General features: G+C 38.6%; 1 protein-coding gene across 4 annotated transcripts in view; it reads right to left on the bottom strand.

Moving 5' to 3' along the window:
- The window catches only part of MLLT10 (MLLT10 histone lysine methyltransferase DOT1L cofactor), a 133196-nt gene extending 125111 nt beyond the window's left edge, over positions 1-8085 (bottom strand). For 2 of the 4 annotated variants that reach the window (XM_049798200.1, XM_049798202.1), the window contains exons 1-2: positions 7545-8085; positions 3724-3803 (exon numbers count right to left, since the gene is read on the bottom strand). In XM_049798200.1, coding sequence (XP_049654157.1) covers positions 3724-3803; positions 7545-7713 — 249 coding nt within the window. In that variant the 5' untranslated portion in view covers positions 7714-8085. The remainder of the gene's footprint in view (positions 1-3723; positions 3804-7544) is intronic. The other 2 variants (XM_049798198.1, XM_049798199.1) reach the window with 1 other exon arrangement.
- Positions 8086-14325: the final 6240 nt, after the last annotated feature.

The following is a 14325-nucleotide window of genomic DNA, read 5'->3' as shown; positions in this document are numbered from 1 at the left end:
TATCTTATGTGGCTAGCTCCACAGGGAGTCACAGCCTCCTCAATACATTCCCCATGACTAAAATCCAGGTGGCTTATTAGACAAGCTGTAGTGTCACACGAATGTGTCAACTCAGTTCTGGGCCAGTACTGCATTCAACTTGATAAGCCACCCCCATCAAAAAAGACTAACAACAGAAATTCCAAGTGGAAAAAACACCACCTTTATGACGTTAGAGTAATTTGTACCAAGTCCAACCTGATTCTTCTAGATGCAATGACAGGCTTATAATATACATATTCACATCAACAGCACATTAATTCACTTGCAATACTGTAAGCAATCTTACTTCACATGTACAAGCTGAGCTGTGCTTGAGGTAGTAAAACTTCCCTGGAATTCATAACACTGAAGTTCAGTACTGAGATCTCCTGGTCTCTCTGAATCAATATGGACTCCCAAGGACCAGCATCTACACATAGCTAATAAGCCTCACCAAGCTAACTGTTTCTGCAAATGTCAAATGCCTCTGTGCTGCCTGGTATCTCTATCACATGGATTATTCCAGCTCCTTCATGATAAGCATGAATAGTAGTAGCTTGTAGTAAACCATAAATACATTGTCTACTCATACCCCACTATATACTGTAATTAAATCATTCTTAGAAGATCGTCAAGAAAGATGTTTGGCACATAACAGAATGATGGTGAAAAAAGGCTTTTTGAACAATAGTTGTGCTACAATTCCTAAATTTAGCTTCTCTAGTCTCTCTTTGGATACCAGGACTATCAGCCCCTGGACAGCATATGTGCACCATCCAATTTCCCAAGCCAGGACCCAAAGTCCCTTACGTACTACACCATATGTATACATCCTCACACAGACCCTAATATTATTTTTTCCTACATCAACACGTTATCTGCCCTGCTTTTTGATTGAGAAGTTCAGGTACATCTGAAGACATCACAAGGGGCCACTATGCAGGGTAGTAACTGCTGGTGCTGATGCAGGCAAAGCTGGGAGCAGTTGCCACCCATCTTGAAGAGATTCACATTCCAAACTTACCATAGGTCAGTTAATATAACTTAACTGATTTACAGAAAACTAAGACTTTTCAAGTAATAGTTAAAAACTTACACAGTGATTGTAAAAAGTGCATACTGGGATTACAACCTTCTATTTATCATGTATTACATATGTATCGTTATAAGGTTAAGTAAAATAATTACCAGACACCTCAATATGTCCATTATACAGTCAGTCAGGTTTACAAAAAATCAGTTTCTCTCACACACACCAAACCATGACCCTGGTAGAGCCAAGACTCAGTATGACTTGTCAGGCATGGAACTGTGCTTTCCAACTAGTAGCTGACCATTCAAAACCCAAGACACTGGCTACAACCTCACTATCAAAAACGTATAAGTCAACCAGAAAGGAGGCTTGTGGGGCTGAAAAAAAAATCAGCTTTCACTGACAAGTAGTATGTACCATCTTAGTGGGACCACACAAAAGAAAGGGAACACAGAAGACATCAGTGTATAACAGTTGAAAATATAGGGGAAGACAACTGCTCTAACCTGCTGTTAAGCAAAGTTCTCTGGTGACCCACCTACTTGAGTTACGTGCTCCTGAGTTAGTCTATTTCTTTCAGTTGTTAATGCAAGACTAACTTCAGTGCAAGCAATTAATCCTAGTCTCTTATCAGAATGGATTTGTTTGCCCAGTAACTGCAGCTTAAAAAAAAAAAAAAACAAACTCAAAAACACACAACGGAGACAGCATGACAAGGAGGTTTGCTTTTGCAAGTAAATGTGTTAAAACTTCTGTGTCTGATAAACTGGTTACAATAAAGTTCCAGTTTTCATATGAAGTCAATTTAGTTTCTGAATGTTAAGGGCTTCTCCAAGACACTGCAGAGAGAGACACCATGTTTCTAACTGACTAACATACAACTAGTTGTTAAAACTTCAACTGTTATCAATGTGTTCTACCTCATATGCAATTAGTTTCACTTGAGAACCACTTAAACCTACGCTATATTACAAATAGGAAAGGTTTGGGTTTTTTTTTCCAAAACAAGATCAGTAATCAACTTGTTGAACTGTAAACAGACCCCATTAGGCAAAAACAAAAACATAATATACCAGGCAGAGAATTCAGTTAAGTTCATCACTATTCCATCTTAACTTCAAACAGTGAAGAAAAGCAGTATAATGCCTATCAAAGATATTCTCTTTGGTAAACTCAAGAAATTATCAGAACGCAGTGAGACATTGTTTTCTATTTTAGAACTCAGTACAGTCCTCCTTCATTCCTTGTGACAGGTAAAGCCAGGAATAACTATATCCTAAATTCTGATGAGAATTCCCTATGATGCACCAGAAAAATTCTCCTTCCAGCCACCACCTCTCTTTTCCCTCCTCTGTATTTTTAACTTTGCTGTCAACCTGTATGTATCAAACTCGGCAACATTAAAAAATTATACTCTTGAAACTTTACATTGCTGATGGTCTTCCCAGGAAAAGAAAGGAACAGCCTTTCTTTAGAAAGAGTGTCTGTTTTGATTTTCTGTTGACAAATATTTGGAGAGCACACAGAAATTAATCCGTTCTTGCTCCCACCAACAGGTCTGCTTTGGAAGGGGTAACGAAGTCTAGGTTATGGGACATTATGAAAACATTAGTGGCAAGCTGGGAAAAAGTAGAGGAACAAGATTCTTCAGCCCTGTACCAAAAATTCACACAATATTAAGTCATCCTATCATTTCTATAGTACTTTATACTAGAAAAGGAAATAGGTACAGTAAACAGCTCATGTAAACACTCTGCCAGTCACTGACAGTAACTGAAAATTTGGTCTCAGGCTCTTCATTTGTTTTTAGACATGAAAGTTAGAAACAGTTTACATACTTCCCTAAGATGCTGCACCACCTTCTCTTCCAATTTTTGTATGAAAAATGTTTTCAGAGGCAAAGAAACAGCTTAGTCTTTCTAAATACTCTCACTTCATCTTTTGCTGGAAGACAAACTAAAAAGTGCCAAATAGTGAGAAATGTTACTCTCTTTTTCTAAAAATGCCTGATATCATGCAGTGTGATCTAGAAACATACAAGTCCAACCAAAAAAAACCCGTCATAATCAAGGAAAAAAAAAAAAAACAATAACAAAAAAAACAAGAAAAGCATTGGGGTTTTTTGTTGTTGTTCAGAAGGATTATCTGAATCCCCAATATTTACCATAAAAAATTTAAAAGGGAAAGAAAATGTTTCCTCAATTAGAAGTATCATATTCCAAGTAAGCATTAGATTCTGAAATTAAGAACACTAGTTATTGGTTAAGTGTTCTAGACTGAAACTTTCAACTGGCAATCTAAAGTTGCTGTAAAAGAAAATTGGACACAGATTTTATTTTATCCCCATACCTAACTATTAAGTCTTAAACTGACAAAATTACACAAAACCCCCACCATCGATAAGAAGAAAATAATCTTTGAAAAAGTTGGGAAAGAAAAAAGTAAAAAAAACCCAAACCACTAAAAAAAAAAATCAAATACAGAAATTGTCAGAATACTTAGACAGTTACGTATTTCCACTTTAAAAAAAAACCACGCTCTTTCTGAATAGCATCTAGATGGAATTATGATGGAAAGCTAAGCTATTTTCTACTATTACTGGGATACTTGGGTAAATATTATCCACACAAGCATTATAACTAGCATTACTTAATAAACAAAGCACATACCACTCTGGCTGCTCTTTCCTGAGATTCACACTTCCTGCAAAACCAAGGTCCAGTGGGTACTTGCACAATTCCATAGCAAGCTGTTTTGAACAAGACAAAAAATTTCAGCAAACATAAGCAGCACTACAGTACTACTAACATGAATGTTATAAAAAAAGCTTAGTATCAGTTGATCTCACATCATTTTAATAAGTCAAATTGACATCTATACATTGCACATGAAATCCCATCACAATGATACTAGAAATGAAGTACAACAAGCTTCCATTTTAAAAATTTATGCAAGATTTGTTAAACTTGTTAAATAAAAAAAAAAACGATTAGCTTGACAAGTAATATAACCATTCAGAAGCATCAATGTTTCATATGTGATCTGTTTTGCTATTTAATTACCAGCAAAACAGGTAAAACAGTTCACAATAACAAACATCCATCATTTATAGTAGTCTCTTTCAAAAGAAAACTAAAAGCAACTAACAAATCTGAGTTTGTCATAAGACATTATTACACTTAGTTACTATCAATTTCTCTTAGTCTTTGTAAGTAAAATAACTGGTCTTAAGCAGGAAATCCATAATAAACTGAACAAAGATACAAAGTTTGCCTTTTTTTTCCCCCCCTGAAAATTCATATGGAGCTGTAAATACAAACTAAAGGGAGGATCAGGGCTAGGACTAGTTGCAACTGTAGCTCAACTGTAGCCAGGCTACAACATAAATTCTTAGGAAAGAGATTTTCAGACATGCAGATTTCTCTACAAGACTGTCATCTATATTTTTATGGTATATAAAAAAAACAGGAGTTTGATAAGAAATTCCACAGAAAAAAAAAGAGTTTAGTAATTTGGCAATACTGTTCATGTTTGAAATGCACGTATCAGGAAACTTTAAGAACTGCTGAGGGAATGAAAATACAAGAAAGCAAGTGCTGTGAGCATATTCTAGAGTCTGTGTGGGTTTAACAACTAATAACAAACAATCAAAAAGCCATCATCTTTTTGCTTTCCTCAAAAAGATAATCCTGAATCTGACATCATAGTCTTAACTCAATTCCCAACAATCATATGTTACTTAAATAAGAAAATCTGATTTAAGTGTGTAATTAGAAAATATAATATATATATGATAACTTTATAGTTAAGAGGAAAGCTGAGATTAAATTCATATCTTCTAGTATATATACAAAAATACGACTGGTTTGTGCTAGCCTGAAGAAGAAAAAAAACAACAGTAATGCAATAGTAGTATAAAAAAACATCTGGCTAATACACCTTTCCTTCTACACAGGAAAGCCAATGAAATCATTTCCTATTATATACACACGTGTAGTCATATTAAGATCAGTTGTCAGGTTTTCAAATACATTATCCAAGTACTGACAGACCAAACTACCTTGATAAGCCCTTTCTACTGTACAACAAAGTTCTTTAACATGAGAAAAAAACATCTTGGTTTTGTTGCATCTATATTAACCACAGATAAGGGGGACTTTGAATTCCTCTTTAGAAATTAAGAGGGAGACTTTAAATGTGCAGTCACACATTTAGATTAGCAAGAGACAGTGCAGAGTAAGAAACTAATTACAGAATGCAACTCAGAGACAGGGCTGGCAATTAGATCCAAAGGCAATATGAGTTGGGCAAAGACCAAAGTTGAAGTGAAGTAGTTTTGTATCTGCAGACGTAACAGAGTACACCTAGAGCCTAAAAGAGTCTACCACAGGTTTGTGCTCTGATATACTGTAATACTGTTTATTGAGTTCCAGGACTTCCTTTGGTTTTATACTTCCACTACTATGCAAAGCTGCTTTAAACACATGAAGAGATTTTGCCTTCCACAACTTGCCAATAACTTAACACTTGGCAAGAAGTTTCCCCTGAACTAAAAATAATTACAATAACAAAAAATGCAGTTAATAATACGGGTAATACTGCTGTCTGAAGTCCAAATAAGGACTACCAGCTTTAACCACGAGGGCTACTACTTTTACTACAGAAAGACTACAAAAATAGTGGACATGATTCTTCTACCACATTCATTCACATGACACATCAAATCCAATCCAAAACATAAAACATCAATGATACAGTAAATCAAAACATACAGTTCTTCTTTTCTTAAGACCTCTACAACAGCATCTGGATTTAGAAGAAGCGGTACTTTGCACATGTGCTACCAGATTCAAATTCAGATTTGGACTTGACCTTAAAAAAAAAAAAAAGTTCAATATTCTGGTACCCAATTTATTGAAGTGTGTCTCTATATTAGGAATACTTCCTAAAACAGACTTTCATCATTCCTACTATTTCAGCTCCAACTGCTGCTACCATCAAATTCTTTCACTGAAAATATTAGCAAGGCTCTAGATGTAAAGGAAGATGCCCAAGATGATACAAAAGTAATAGCTGGTTCAGGCACGGCTTCTAAAAGTACTTGTGTTTAGTGTTCTTCATGATCCTAAGATTCCACAAAAGCAGAGTTAACTTACTGGTTAACATTACTCAGCTCTTAAGACAACAGAAAACTGATTCAAAACCAGACTAATTTCACAGGTCCTGTCAGCTCCCCTCTGCGTTCAATCCAACATTAACAAGAATAACTGAATTATTTTGCAGATCTCCTTAAATTATTATTATTTCTCATTATTTCTCCTCATTTTACAAAGGAGCATATACCTGAAACAAACAGTTACTATATCACCTTCAACACAATTTAAGACCCAGCATGAGACACATTAGTAGTATTTTCACATGTGCTAGGCGTTCAGACTAATGAACTGGATTTAGGACTTTCTGTCTCCTCCAATTTGTTCACCATCTAGAAGGAGTCAAAGAGCCAGCCACAGAGTTCATATGACTGCTTGGGAGTTGACACATCTTATCCCCTACTTCTGCTACCATAAAGCCAAAGTCATCATAACTTTCTTTCTTACAATGTAAGAAATCCAGTAGAATCCAGTCTCTTCCTCTGCTCTCACAAGAGGGGTCAACCCACTGACACAAACAAAACAATCACACATAGAGGGAACATGCCAGCTCCTGAGCTGAGCTGGAAACCAACCAACCAGCCTCCACTAATCCAAACAAATCCAGCATCAGCCACTCTGACTAGCACCCTCCCCCTGCAGAACCACAACAGGAAGTCTCTTCATCTACCAGGAAACATCAGCCAAATGACATTCAAGGAAAGGCTGGCAGAGGAAGAAATCACATGACAGCTAAGTCTTTCCTACACACCACTCACTCTCTTCCAATCCTAAACCCTCCTCGTCTACTGGCTGCCCCTCAAATAATTTTTCTAACTTGAGAAGAGCAGGGACAAAAGGGATTGAGTACAGGAAGAGAGAAATTCAGCAACAACTGCCAGAACAGAGATTAGTAAGAAGTTCCACAAAGGAGGAAAAGTACTTTTAGGTAGTCTTTGGACTGCTGCAGCTGAGGTTGCCAACAGGGTGCAAAGGTGGACTGGAAAGCACAGACACAGAAAAGGCACAAGGGGAAGAGGAAGGGAAAAAAAACTGGAAAGAGGGCTTCTTCCTTTCTCGTAGCCATAATATAGGAGATCTCACATGAAGGAAAAGACAGACAGACTGGAAGGATAGAGGATGACAGGACTGGTCAGACCAGAAAGCACATGGCCATAGAAATAGGGAAATGGGCTTCACGGGTGACAAGAAGGAGCTGGGAGGGGGGAGGGAGAGAAGAAGGGGAGAAAAACGGCCGGGGGGGAGTAGGCCCAAGGGAAGAAGACAGGGAGCATCAAGAAGGAAGTAGCAAGTCTTGAGGCCAGAGCGGGTGAGCTGGCACCCGCCTGCCTACTCACCTTGATGCACTGCGACATTGCAGCCGTGCCCGTCGCAGTAGACAAGCGGGTTCTCGGCCCAGCCCCTCTCGTCGGAGCACACGCAGCAGCCGCCGATCATCTCCTTCATGCTATTGGAGAACTCGCCCTCCAGTGACACAGGCAGCAGCAACGGCTCGCTAGAGACCATCTAAGGGTTAAAAACACCGTCGTCAACAACACACACGCACACACGCGCTTTACCCCCTGCCTGCCCCCTCCCCCGGCGGTGTCTCCCCTCAGTCACTCAGCCGCCGCCGCCGCCACCGCCGCCACGGCAATGATTTAGGGCCCATGACCGCCGGCTGAGAGCCTCTTCTCGCCCCCGCCCGACCAACCGGCCAGGCTGTTTCAGTCACGCAAGCAGGCAGGGGCAGCCCGGCGGCGGTACACTGAGGAGGACACCACACAGCAGGCAGACAGGCAAGAGAGCGGGGCCGGCGCGCAGGCGCACTGCGCGCCCCCGCGGGGAAGGCCTCGGCCTGGGCCTCCTCGCGATGGTTCACGAGCCGCCCATGGAACGTGAGCCGCGGATGAGCGCGCGCCCCCCCCCCCCCCCCCCCCCCCGCAACGGCTCCAACCGCCGCGCCGAGAGAGCGTGCGCGAGCGAGCGGCGCCCCGCCAGGACCGCCCGCCCGCCCCTCGCCTCGCCTCCGCGCGGGCCGGAAGAGCCGGCTCTCCCGGGCAGCTGATGGCCCGGCCCGGCCCGGCCAGCGCGCCCGCCGCCCCGGCCTGCGAGCCGCGCCGTCCCCGCTCGGGCACCCACCTCGGCGTGCTGCCACTCTCCGTCCCCCGGGCGAGCCATCTCGCCCCCCCCGGCCGGCCTGGCCCTAACGCGCTCCGTGCCGGGCCGCCGGCCGGGCCGCGCCGCGCCGCGGGGCAGCCGGTGCGAAACCGCCTCCCTTCCCAGCCCGGGCGAGCGTTAGACGGGCTTATTGCTGCCCCCCTCCCCTCGGTGCGTGTGGGGGGGCGGGGGAGGTGGCAGACATGCGCCCCGCTCCCACCCGCGATGTCACTCTGCTCATGCCCCCTTCAGGAAGGCTGGAGGACTCGCCCCATTCCCGCCCTCCTCCCACCCCGCAGAAATCATTTTTACTATCTTGTTTATTTTCCCCCCGATGTGACTGCAGGACTAATCCATTCCCGCTCCCAACTTTTATTATCCCCTTTATATCCCCTCGGTGTACCTGCACGACTAATGCATTCTCGCTATCGCGCCACTGCCCTGCCCTCAGCGCAACTTTTACTATTTTGTTTATTTTCCCTTCAATGGGGCTGCAAAACTAATGCATTATTAATCCCGCTCTTTCTTCTCCCCCAAAACTCATCGTGTGGATGCAGCGCTGCCTGGCTATTGCTGCCACAGCAGCGAAAGTGATGCTGAACAGAAGATATGACAAATAGAGAAGCCAGGGAGGCCACAGACAGAAAAACTAACACCTTCTTCAGCACAGCTGTTCTCGACTTTTACTCAGAGGTGGATATGCCGTTCTAGAAGTTGGGCGTTTGGGGGTTTTTTAGTAAAATAATTCTGTATTTTCGTTTAATTAAAGGGGAGGGGAAAAAAAGGGGGGGGGGGGGAGCTGAGGTGGTCAGCAGAGAGGAAAATCTCAGGCTGTTCAATTCTCCATTGTAAGCAGGTATGCCTGTAGCAGAAGGAACTAATAGTGGTGATTGTTAGGAGCACAGAGAAATTAAATGCAGCCCTGCAAAATTCTGCTCACTCGCTTGCCCTGGGGCCAGCATTTGTTTGTTTGTTTGTTTATTTATTTATTTAGTGTTGGGCAAGGAAGATACAATTGATTTATCTTTATTATCATGCTAAAAGGCAAAGAAGCAGAATTTCTGCGTGGATTATATTTTTTCATGATGATGTTGCAAGGCTAGCTTAGTTCATATGGTATCTGTACAAATCACTATTGAATTATGTACACTCCTGGACACGTGGCTACCTAGACCTATATATATGCAGGTTATATTTTATACATTGTTAACTAATAAAATATCTGCACTTGTGTAGAGGAGTATGACGAACTGCTACGTGGAAGGGAGAGGTGGGATGTGCACAACTCTCTACCCCCTAGAGACATCTGAGTCTGCAGTTTGTATGCAGGCTATCTTAGGTCAAGCTCTTTTCTCTCCTTGAAAGTTTTAAGTGAAATTATTTAGATAGAGGAAGAATGGAGGGCAGGCAAAAAAGGAATGATTAAGGTGGCTTCCTAGATGAAGGGCCCAGCCAAACAAGCGAGTAACGCAGCCATTTGACACACATTCTAAACATTTCTCTGTAAATAGATGTTCCAATATCCCTGAGAGTTTAGAAATTTTTAAGGCACATGTAAAAAAATGGAGGCGGGGGGGACTGGAATGTAGTATTCTTCAGTTTGTGTAAAATCTTTGAGATCGCTCTCAAAAAAACAACCCACCCCACGCCCAAATGTCCTATCTCAACACTGAAGAATACAAATTTGAACATAAAACTATTTACATTATAAAACATACAACACTATTTTTATTACTTTAAAAGCTTGTAAAAAAATACCCTGAAAATTGCAGGTGCAAGCAATTACTTTGTAAGGAAATAAAGCAATTGGTATATCCTGGTGTTTTAAAAAAACGCAAATTATTTGAAGCTTATAGATACAGTGTCCCAGCCCTTCTCAATTCCTGTCAAGAAAATGACATCTAATTTAAAAAGCATTCTCAATGATTCTGTTAACCCTGACCAAAAAAAAAAAAGTCACAGTACAGCAGCAAATCTGTCCTTTATTTCCCTGACAGGTAAATTAAAATAAATATCCTTTTAAAATGAAAATATATTAAATATATTTTAATTTGTTGGATTAATTTACACATTTAGTAAAACTAGTATTGTAACAGACAGTTGTAAATTTTTCTCACAGCTTTTTTTTCTTTTTATCTTTTTTTTTTTTTTAATTAATTTAGAAGGTCTTCCTGCAATGTCGTCTTTGAAAAGCAACTAGTACAATTCCCGGGTCTGTCTGTCTCTTTTTTTTTTTTAATGTTAGCTATTTTAAGGCTCAATTTTTAGTTTTATAAAGAAGCATCACCAAAAAAAGAAAATTAACCACTTTGCAACAACATGATTCAAGTTGCACCATGGCAACAAGAGTATATTCGTGAAAAACCTACTGTATAGTTTTCAAATAAAAATATTTTAATCTCACACCATGTAACACACGAGCTCAGTACTGAACAGCCTAAAATTTTGCTTTGGTCAAAATTCAGTCAAGCCTAATACATGCAATTATTTAATGAAACATTTGCTGTCTTTTTATGGATTTCTGTTTAATTCTTTCTATAGAAAGAATGTACATGGACTGAAAGAAACTCCATGACTACCACCTTATGGTATTGTGTAATATTTGATGGAAAAATTTAGATAACCTCTTGATAGTTCTGTAAAACAATCATTTAGAGAAGACCTTTGAAATGCAAAATAGGAAAAGAAATGCATTACCACTAAATAAATACTGCAAACACTAAGCCTGTAACAGCTATGGAATCAGAACATAAAATCTTGTAGCATATATGTTCTTATGATTGTAGTATTTAATAAGGACTGACATGACACAGAAGGCCAATTTTCTTTTTAAAAAAAGAAGCCTGTCCTTCTCATAGTGATATATAAGGGATTAAAATAATTAGAGAGGAATATAATTCAGTGAGTAAGAATGAATAATTTCATTGTTAATCTAAATGCAAGGAGAAAATCCAATTCTCTTAAAAGAAACCTACAAAACCTAGGAAGTAAACAAGGAGATGGATTATAAGAAACATACAAGAAGATTCTATGTTTTCTTTTTTTTTTAGATTTTAGATACTTTTTCAAACAGAGTGAATGCGTAAGTGACAGAAAATTACACTCTCCAAATGCAAATTGTTTTTCAAAGTTTAAGGAATTCCTCAAGAAAATCTTAACATACATTAGTGCATAGCACTTGAGCTTCATTAACAAAAATAAAGAGGTATTCACCTTAAATTTTTACTACAAAATAATCAGTTCCAACAATAATGCTAAGATTTTTGAATGCTTGCTTTAAATTTCACTTTTCTTTTTTTTTATAAAACATGCAAAATCATATCATAAGTGATATGATATGAAAACAAGGCACTGAACAAGAAAAAGTCTTTCATTTACAAAACCGCATTACCAGTTGGATATAATCATCAGAAGAATGAATTCCAGGAATAACAGAAAAAGCACAGACTTTATATAAAATGCATACTATATTAGAAAACATGGATTGATATTGGGACTTGGAGCTGTAGAGTGGGGAAACACTTCTTTCCAGAAAGCAAATTTCTCATAGCAATTTCTACTCCATTTTCAGATTGCGTCTTTGTTGAGAAAGCTTTGATCTTTACCTATGTGCAAAAGAATACATGCTGCAGCTAAACAATGCAACTGAAAACAGGAAAATTGCAATAACTTAGTGATACTCAATAGGTAGAATAATACATCTCCAGATTATCCATTTAAAATACATTGATGCTTGTCTGCCTTTTGTTTATGTGGGTTTAAATCATTAACAGTCTTCACTGAAATACATTCTAATAGTGCGTATTTGCTTCATTTCTGGGAAGGGAGCAGCAAAATGGTCACTCTACACAAAATAAAATGCGACTCTTGTGTGTTGACCTTTGCACGTAGTGTGTTTTAAATGGCAGTCTGCCTTAGATCCAACAAATTATTTCTATCCATGTTCAATTATGAAGGATATAGCATGTCTACAGAACCCATATTAAAAATGCTAATGTATCTTTTACATGCTAACCCTTAAATTATACTGAGAAAGAGTAAAGTTTTCTTTTCCCTCCTATTCTTTAATATACTGCTCAAATCTGTATTTTAACACCTATCCAAATGCAATGTACTGGATAATTTAAAAGTTTCCACATTTAACATGTGGTCATTTCTTGATCAGGAGTTTGCATGCTATATATTTACATGTTACGCAAGTACAGGTAGCAGCATCAAAGGTCATGTCAGTGCATCTCCTGGACACCATGCCTCTTCATATGTTGTGCTATTTTCTTTTGTGCAAAGGTAATTACAAATTTTGTAATTCTTTAGACTGCAAAGAAAGGGGAAGTAATTCTACCAACTATTGTATTCATTTTCTTGCTTTTAATTGTATTATCACCTTTGGAGACTTTGGTGAATTCCACTTAACTAGCAGCAATGGATAAAATTGGTGGTATTCAAGTACTGCTTCTGTTACTAATGTTGGCATTTAAATGTTAATTTCAGATTGAGGTTTACAGTAAACATGAAACAAGGGATTTTCTTTGAATGAACAATCTCAAACCAAAATTCTAAATAAAGGAATCCTAGCATAGGATGTTTTTAAGCACAGTGATTATTTGCTTTTAAAGATTTAACATTCCCGAAGTGATAGCAGTTAATAATTTAAATGTGACAATTAATAATTCCTACATTAAAGAGGCATTTAAATGTTAACCACCTTTTTATATGAGTCAAGTCAAAGTAATGATAATTACAGTATGCTACAAAAGAACCTGAAATAAACTTCTAGCAAACCATATTGAATATTAATGCTCTATTAAACCCTGAAAAGCTGGGTTAGTAAACTCTGGAATTCAGATTATATGCGACCTAAACATAACACAGGGCTTTTCTTCAAAGAATACTTCATTTCAAAGTTTGGATTTTTATGAGGTATGTATTAATTCATTGGATTTTTATTAAATACATTTACATAGCATCACTCCAAAACTAAGCCTCAGATTACTTTTCTTCTAGACGCATATCTCTATGTAGGATTTGCTAAATTAACATTCCATATAAATTAATAGTCTTTTTTCATGTTTGTTGTGTTACGATCAGCAGTGTGATGCTGCGTTGTGTCCCAGGTCACATTTATTTGATTTCGATTTACGAATGGTATCTGTACTACATATTAAATACAAGAAACGACATGCTGAATTTCCCATCAAATATCCTAAATACAGACCTATTTTAGATGGATTTGTATAAACAAAACACATATATCTAATATAGGCGTGGGAAAGTAAAAGCTGGTTTGTTATATGCTAAAGCAAATTGGAGTAAATCAACCGCATCCGTGGGCTGTATAAGCAATACTACTCTGCTTTTCCCAGTACCATTTGGACAAAACAATGTTACTTTTTTATTTAAAGTGTTTTCTTCTCAACAAGGGGCCACCACTTCCCAATCTCAAAAACACGCCCCAGAATATGTTAATTAATTGTATTGTGTCTCTGAAAGAAAGAGGTTGCCAAATGCAATAAAAAAAAAAAAAAAAAAAAAAAAAGTCTTTCGACCAGTGAGCTCCGTTCCCACTGCTAGTTACCATCTAATTTCAATTCCACCTATATATACATAGATACATTTCCTCTAGGTACGACTTTGACCATTAAAAACTGTCTAAGAGCGAAAGTCTAACTTGACCACATAGGGTGTATCTGGGAAGCTTAACATTCCTGGCGAATTAAGCGCGCAAGCCTCGGATCACTTTTTGTCAATCTTACTATGGTACTTCAGAGTCGGGAATGTGGGTAATTTTTCTATCGTGGTACTTCCCAATTAAAAAATAACAACAATGCTCCTTTGTGAAAAAAAAAAATTAATATATGAAATATGTCAACGCATTCCACACAAATAGAAAATAAAGAGCAATGAAGAATGGCAACAAACGGTCTCTCCCTGACTTTTTTTTTTTAATCTTCCCTTTCAATAAGATAGTTTTCAAATAGC

The sequence above is a fragment of the Accipiter gentilis genome, chromosome 4 (genome assembly GCF_929443795.1).
Source record: "Accipiter gentilis chromosome 4, bAccGen1.1, whole genome shotgun sequence".
Classification (NCBI taxonomy): domain Eukaryota; kingdom Metazoa; phylum Chordata; class Aves; order Accipitriformes; family Accipitridae; genus Astur; species Astur gentilis.
This window is presented reverse-complemented; position numbering and strand designations above follow the sequence as displayed.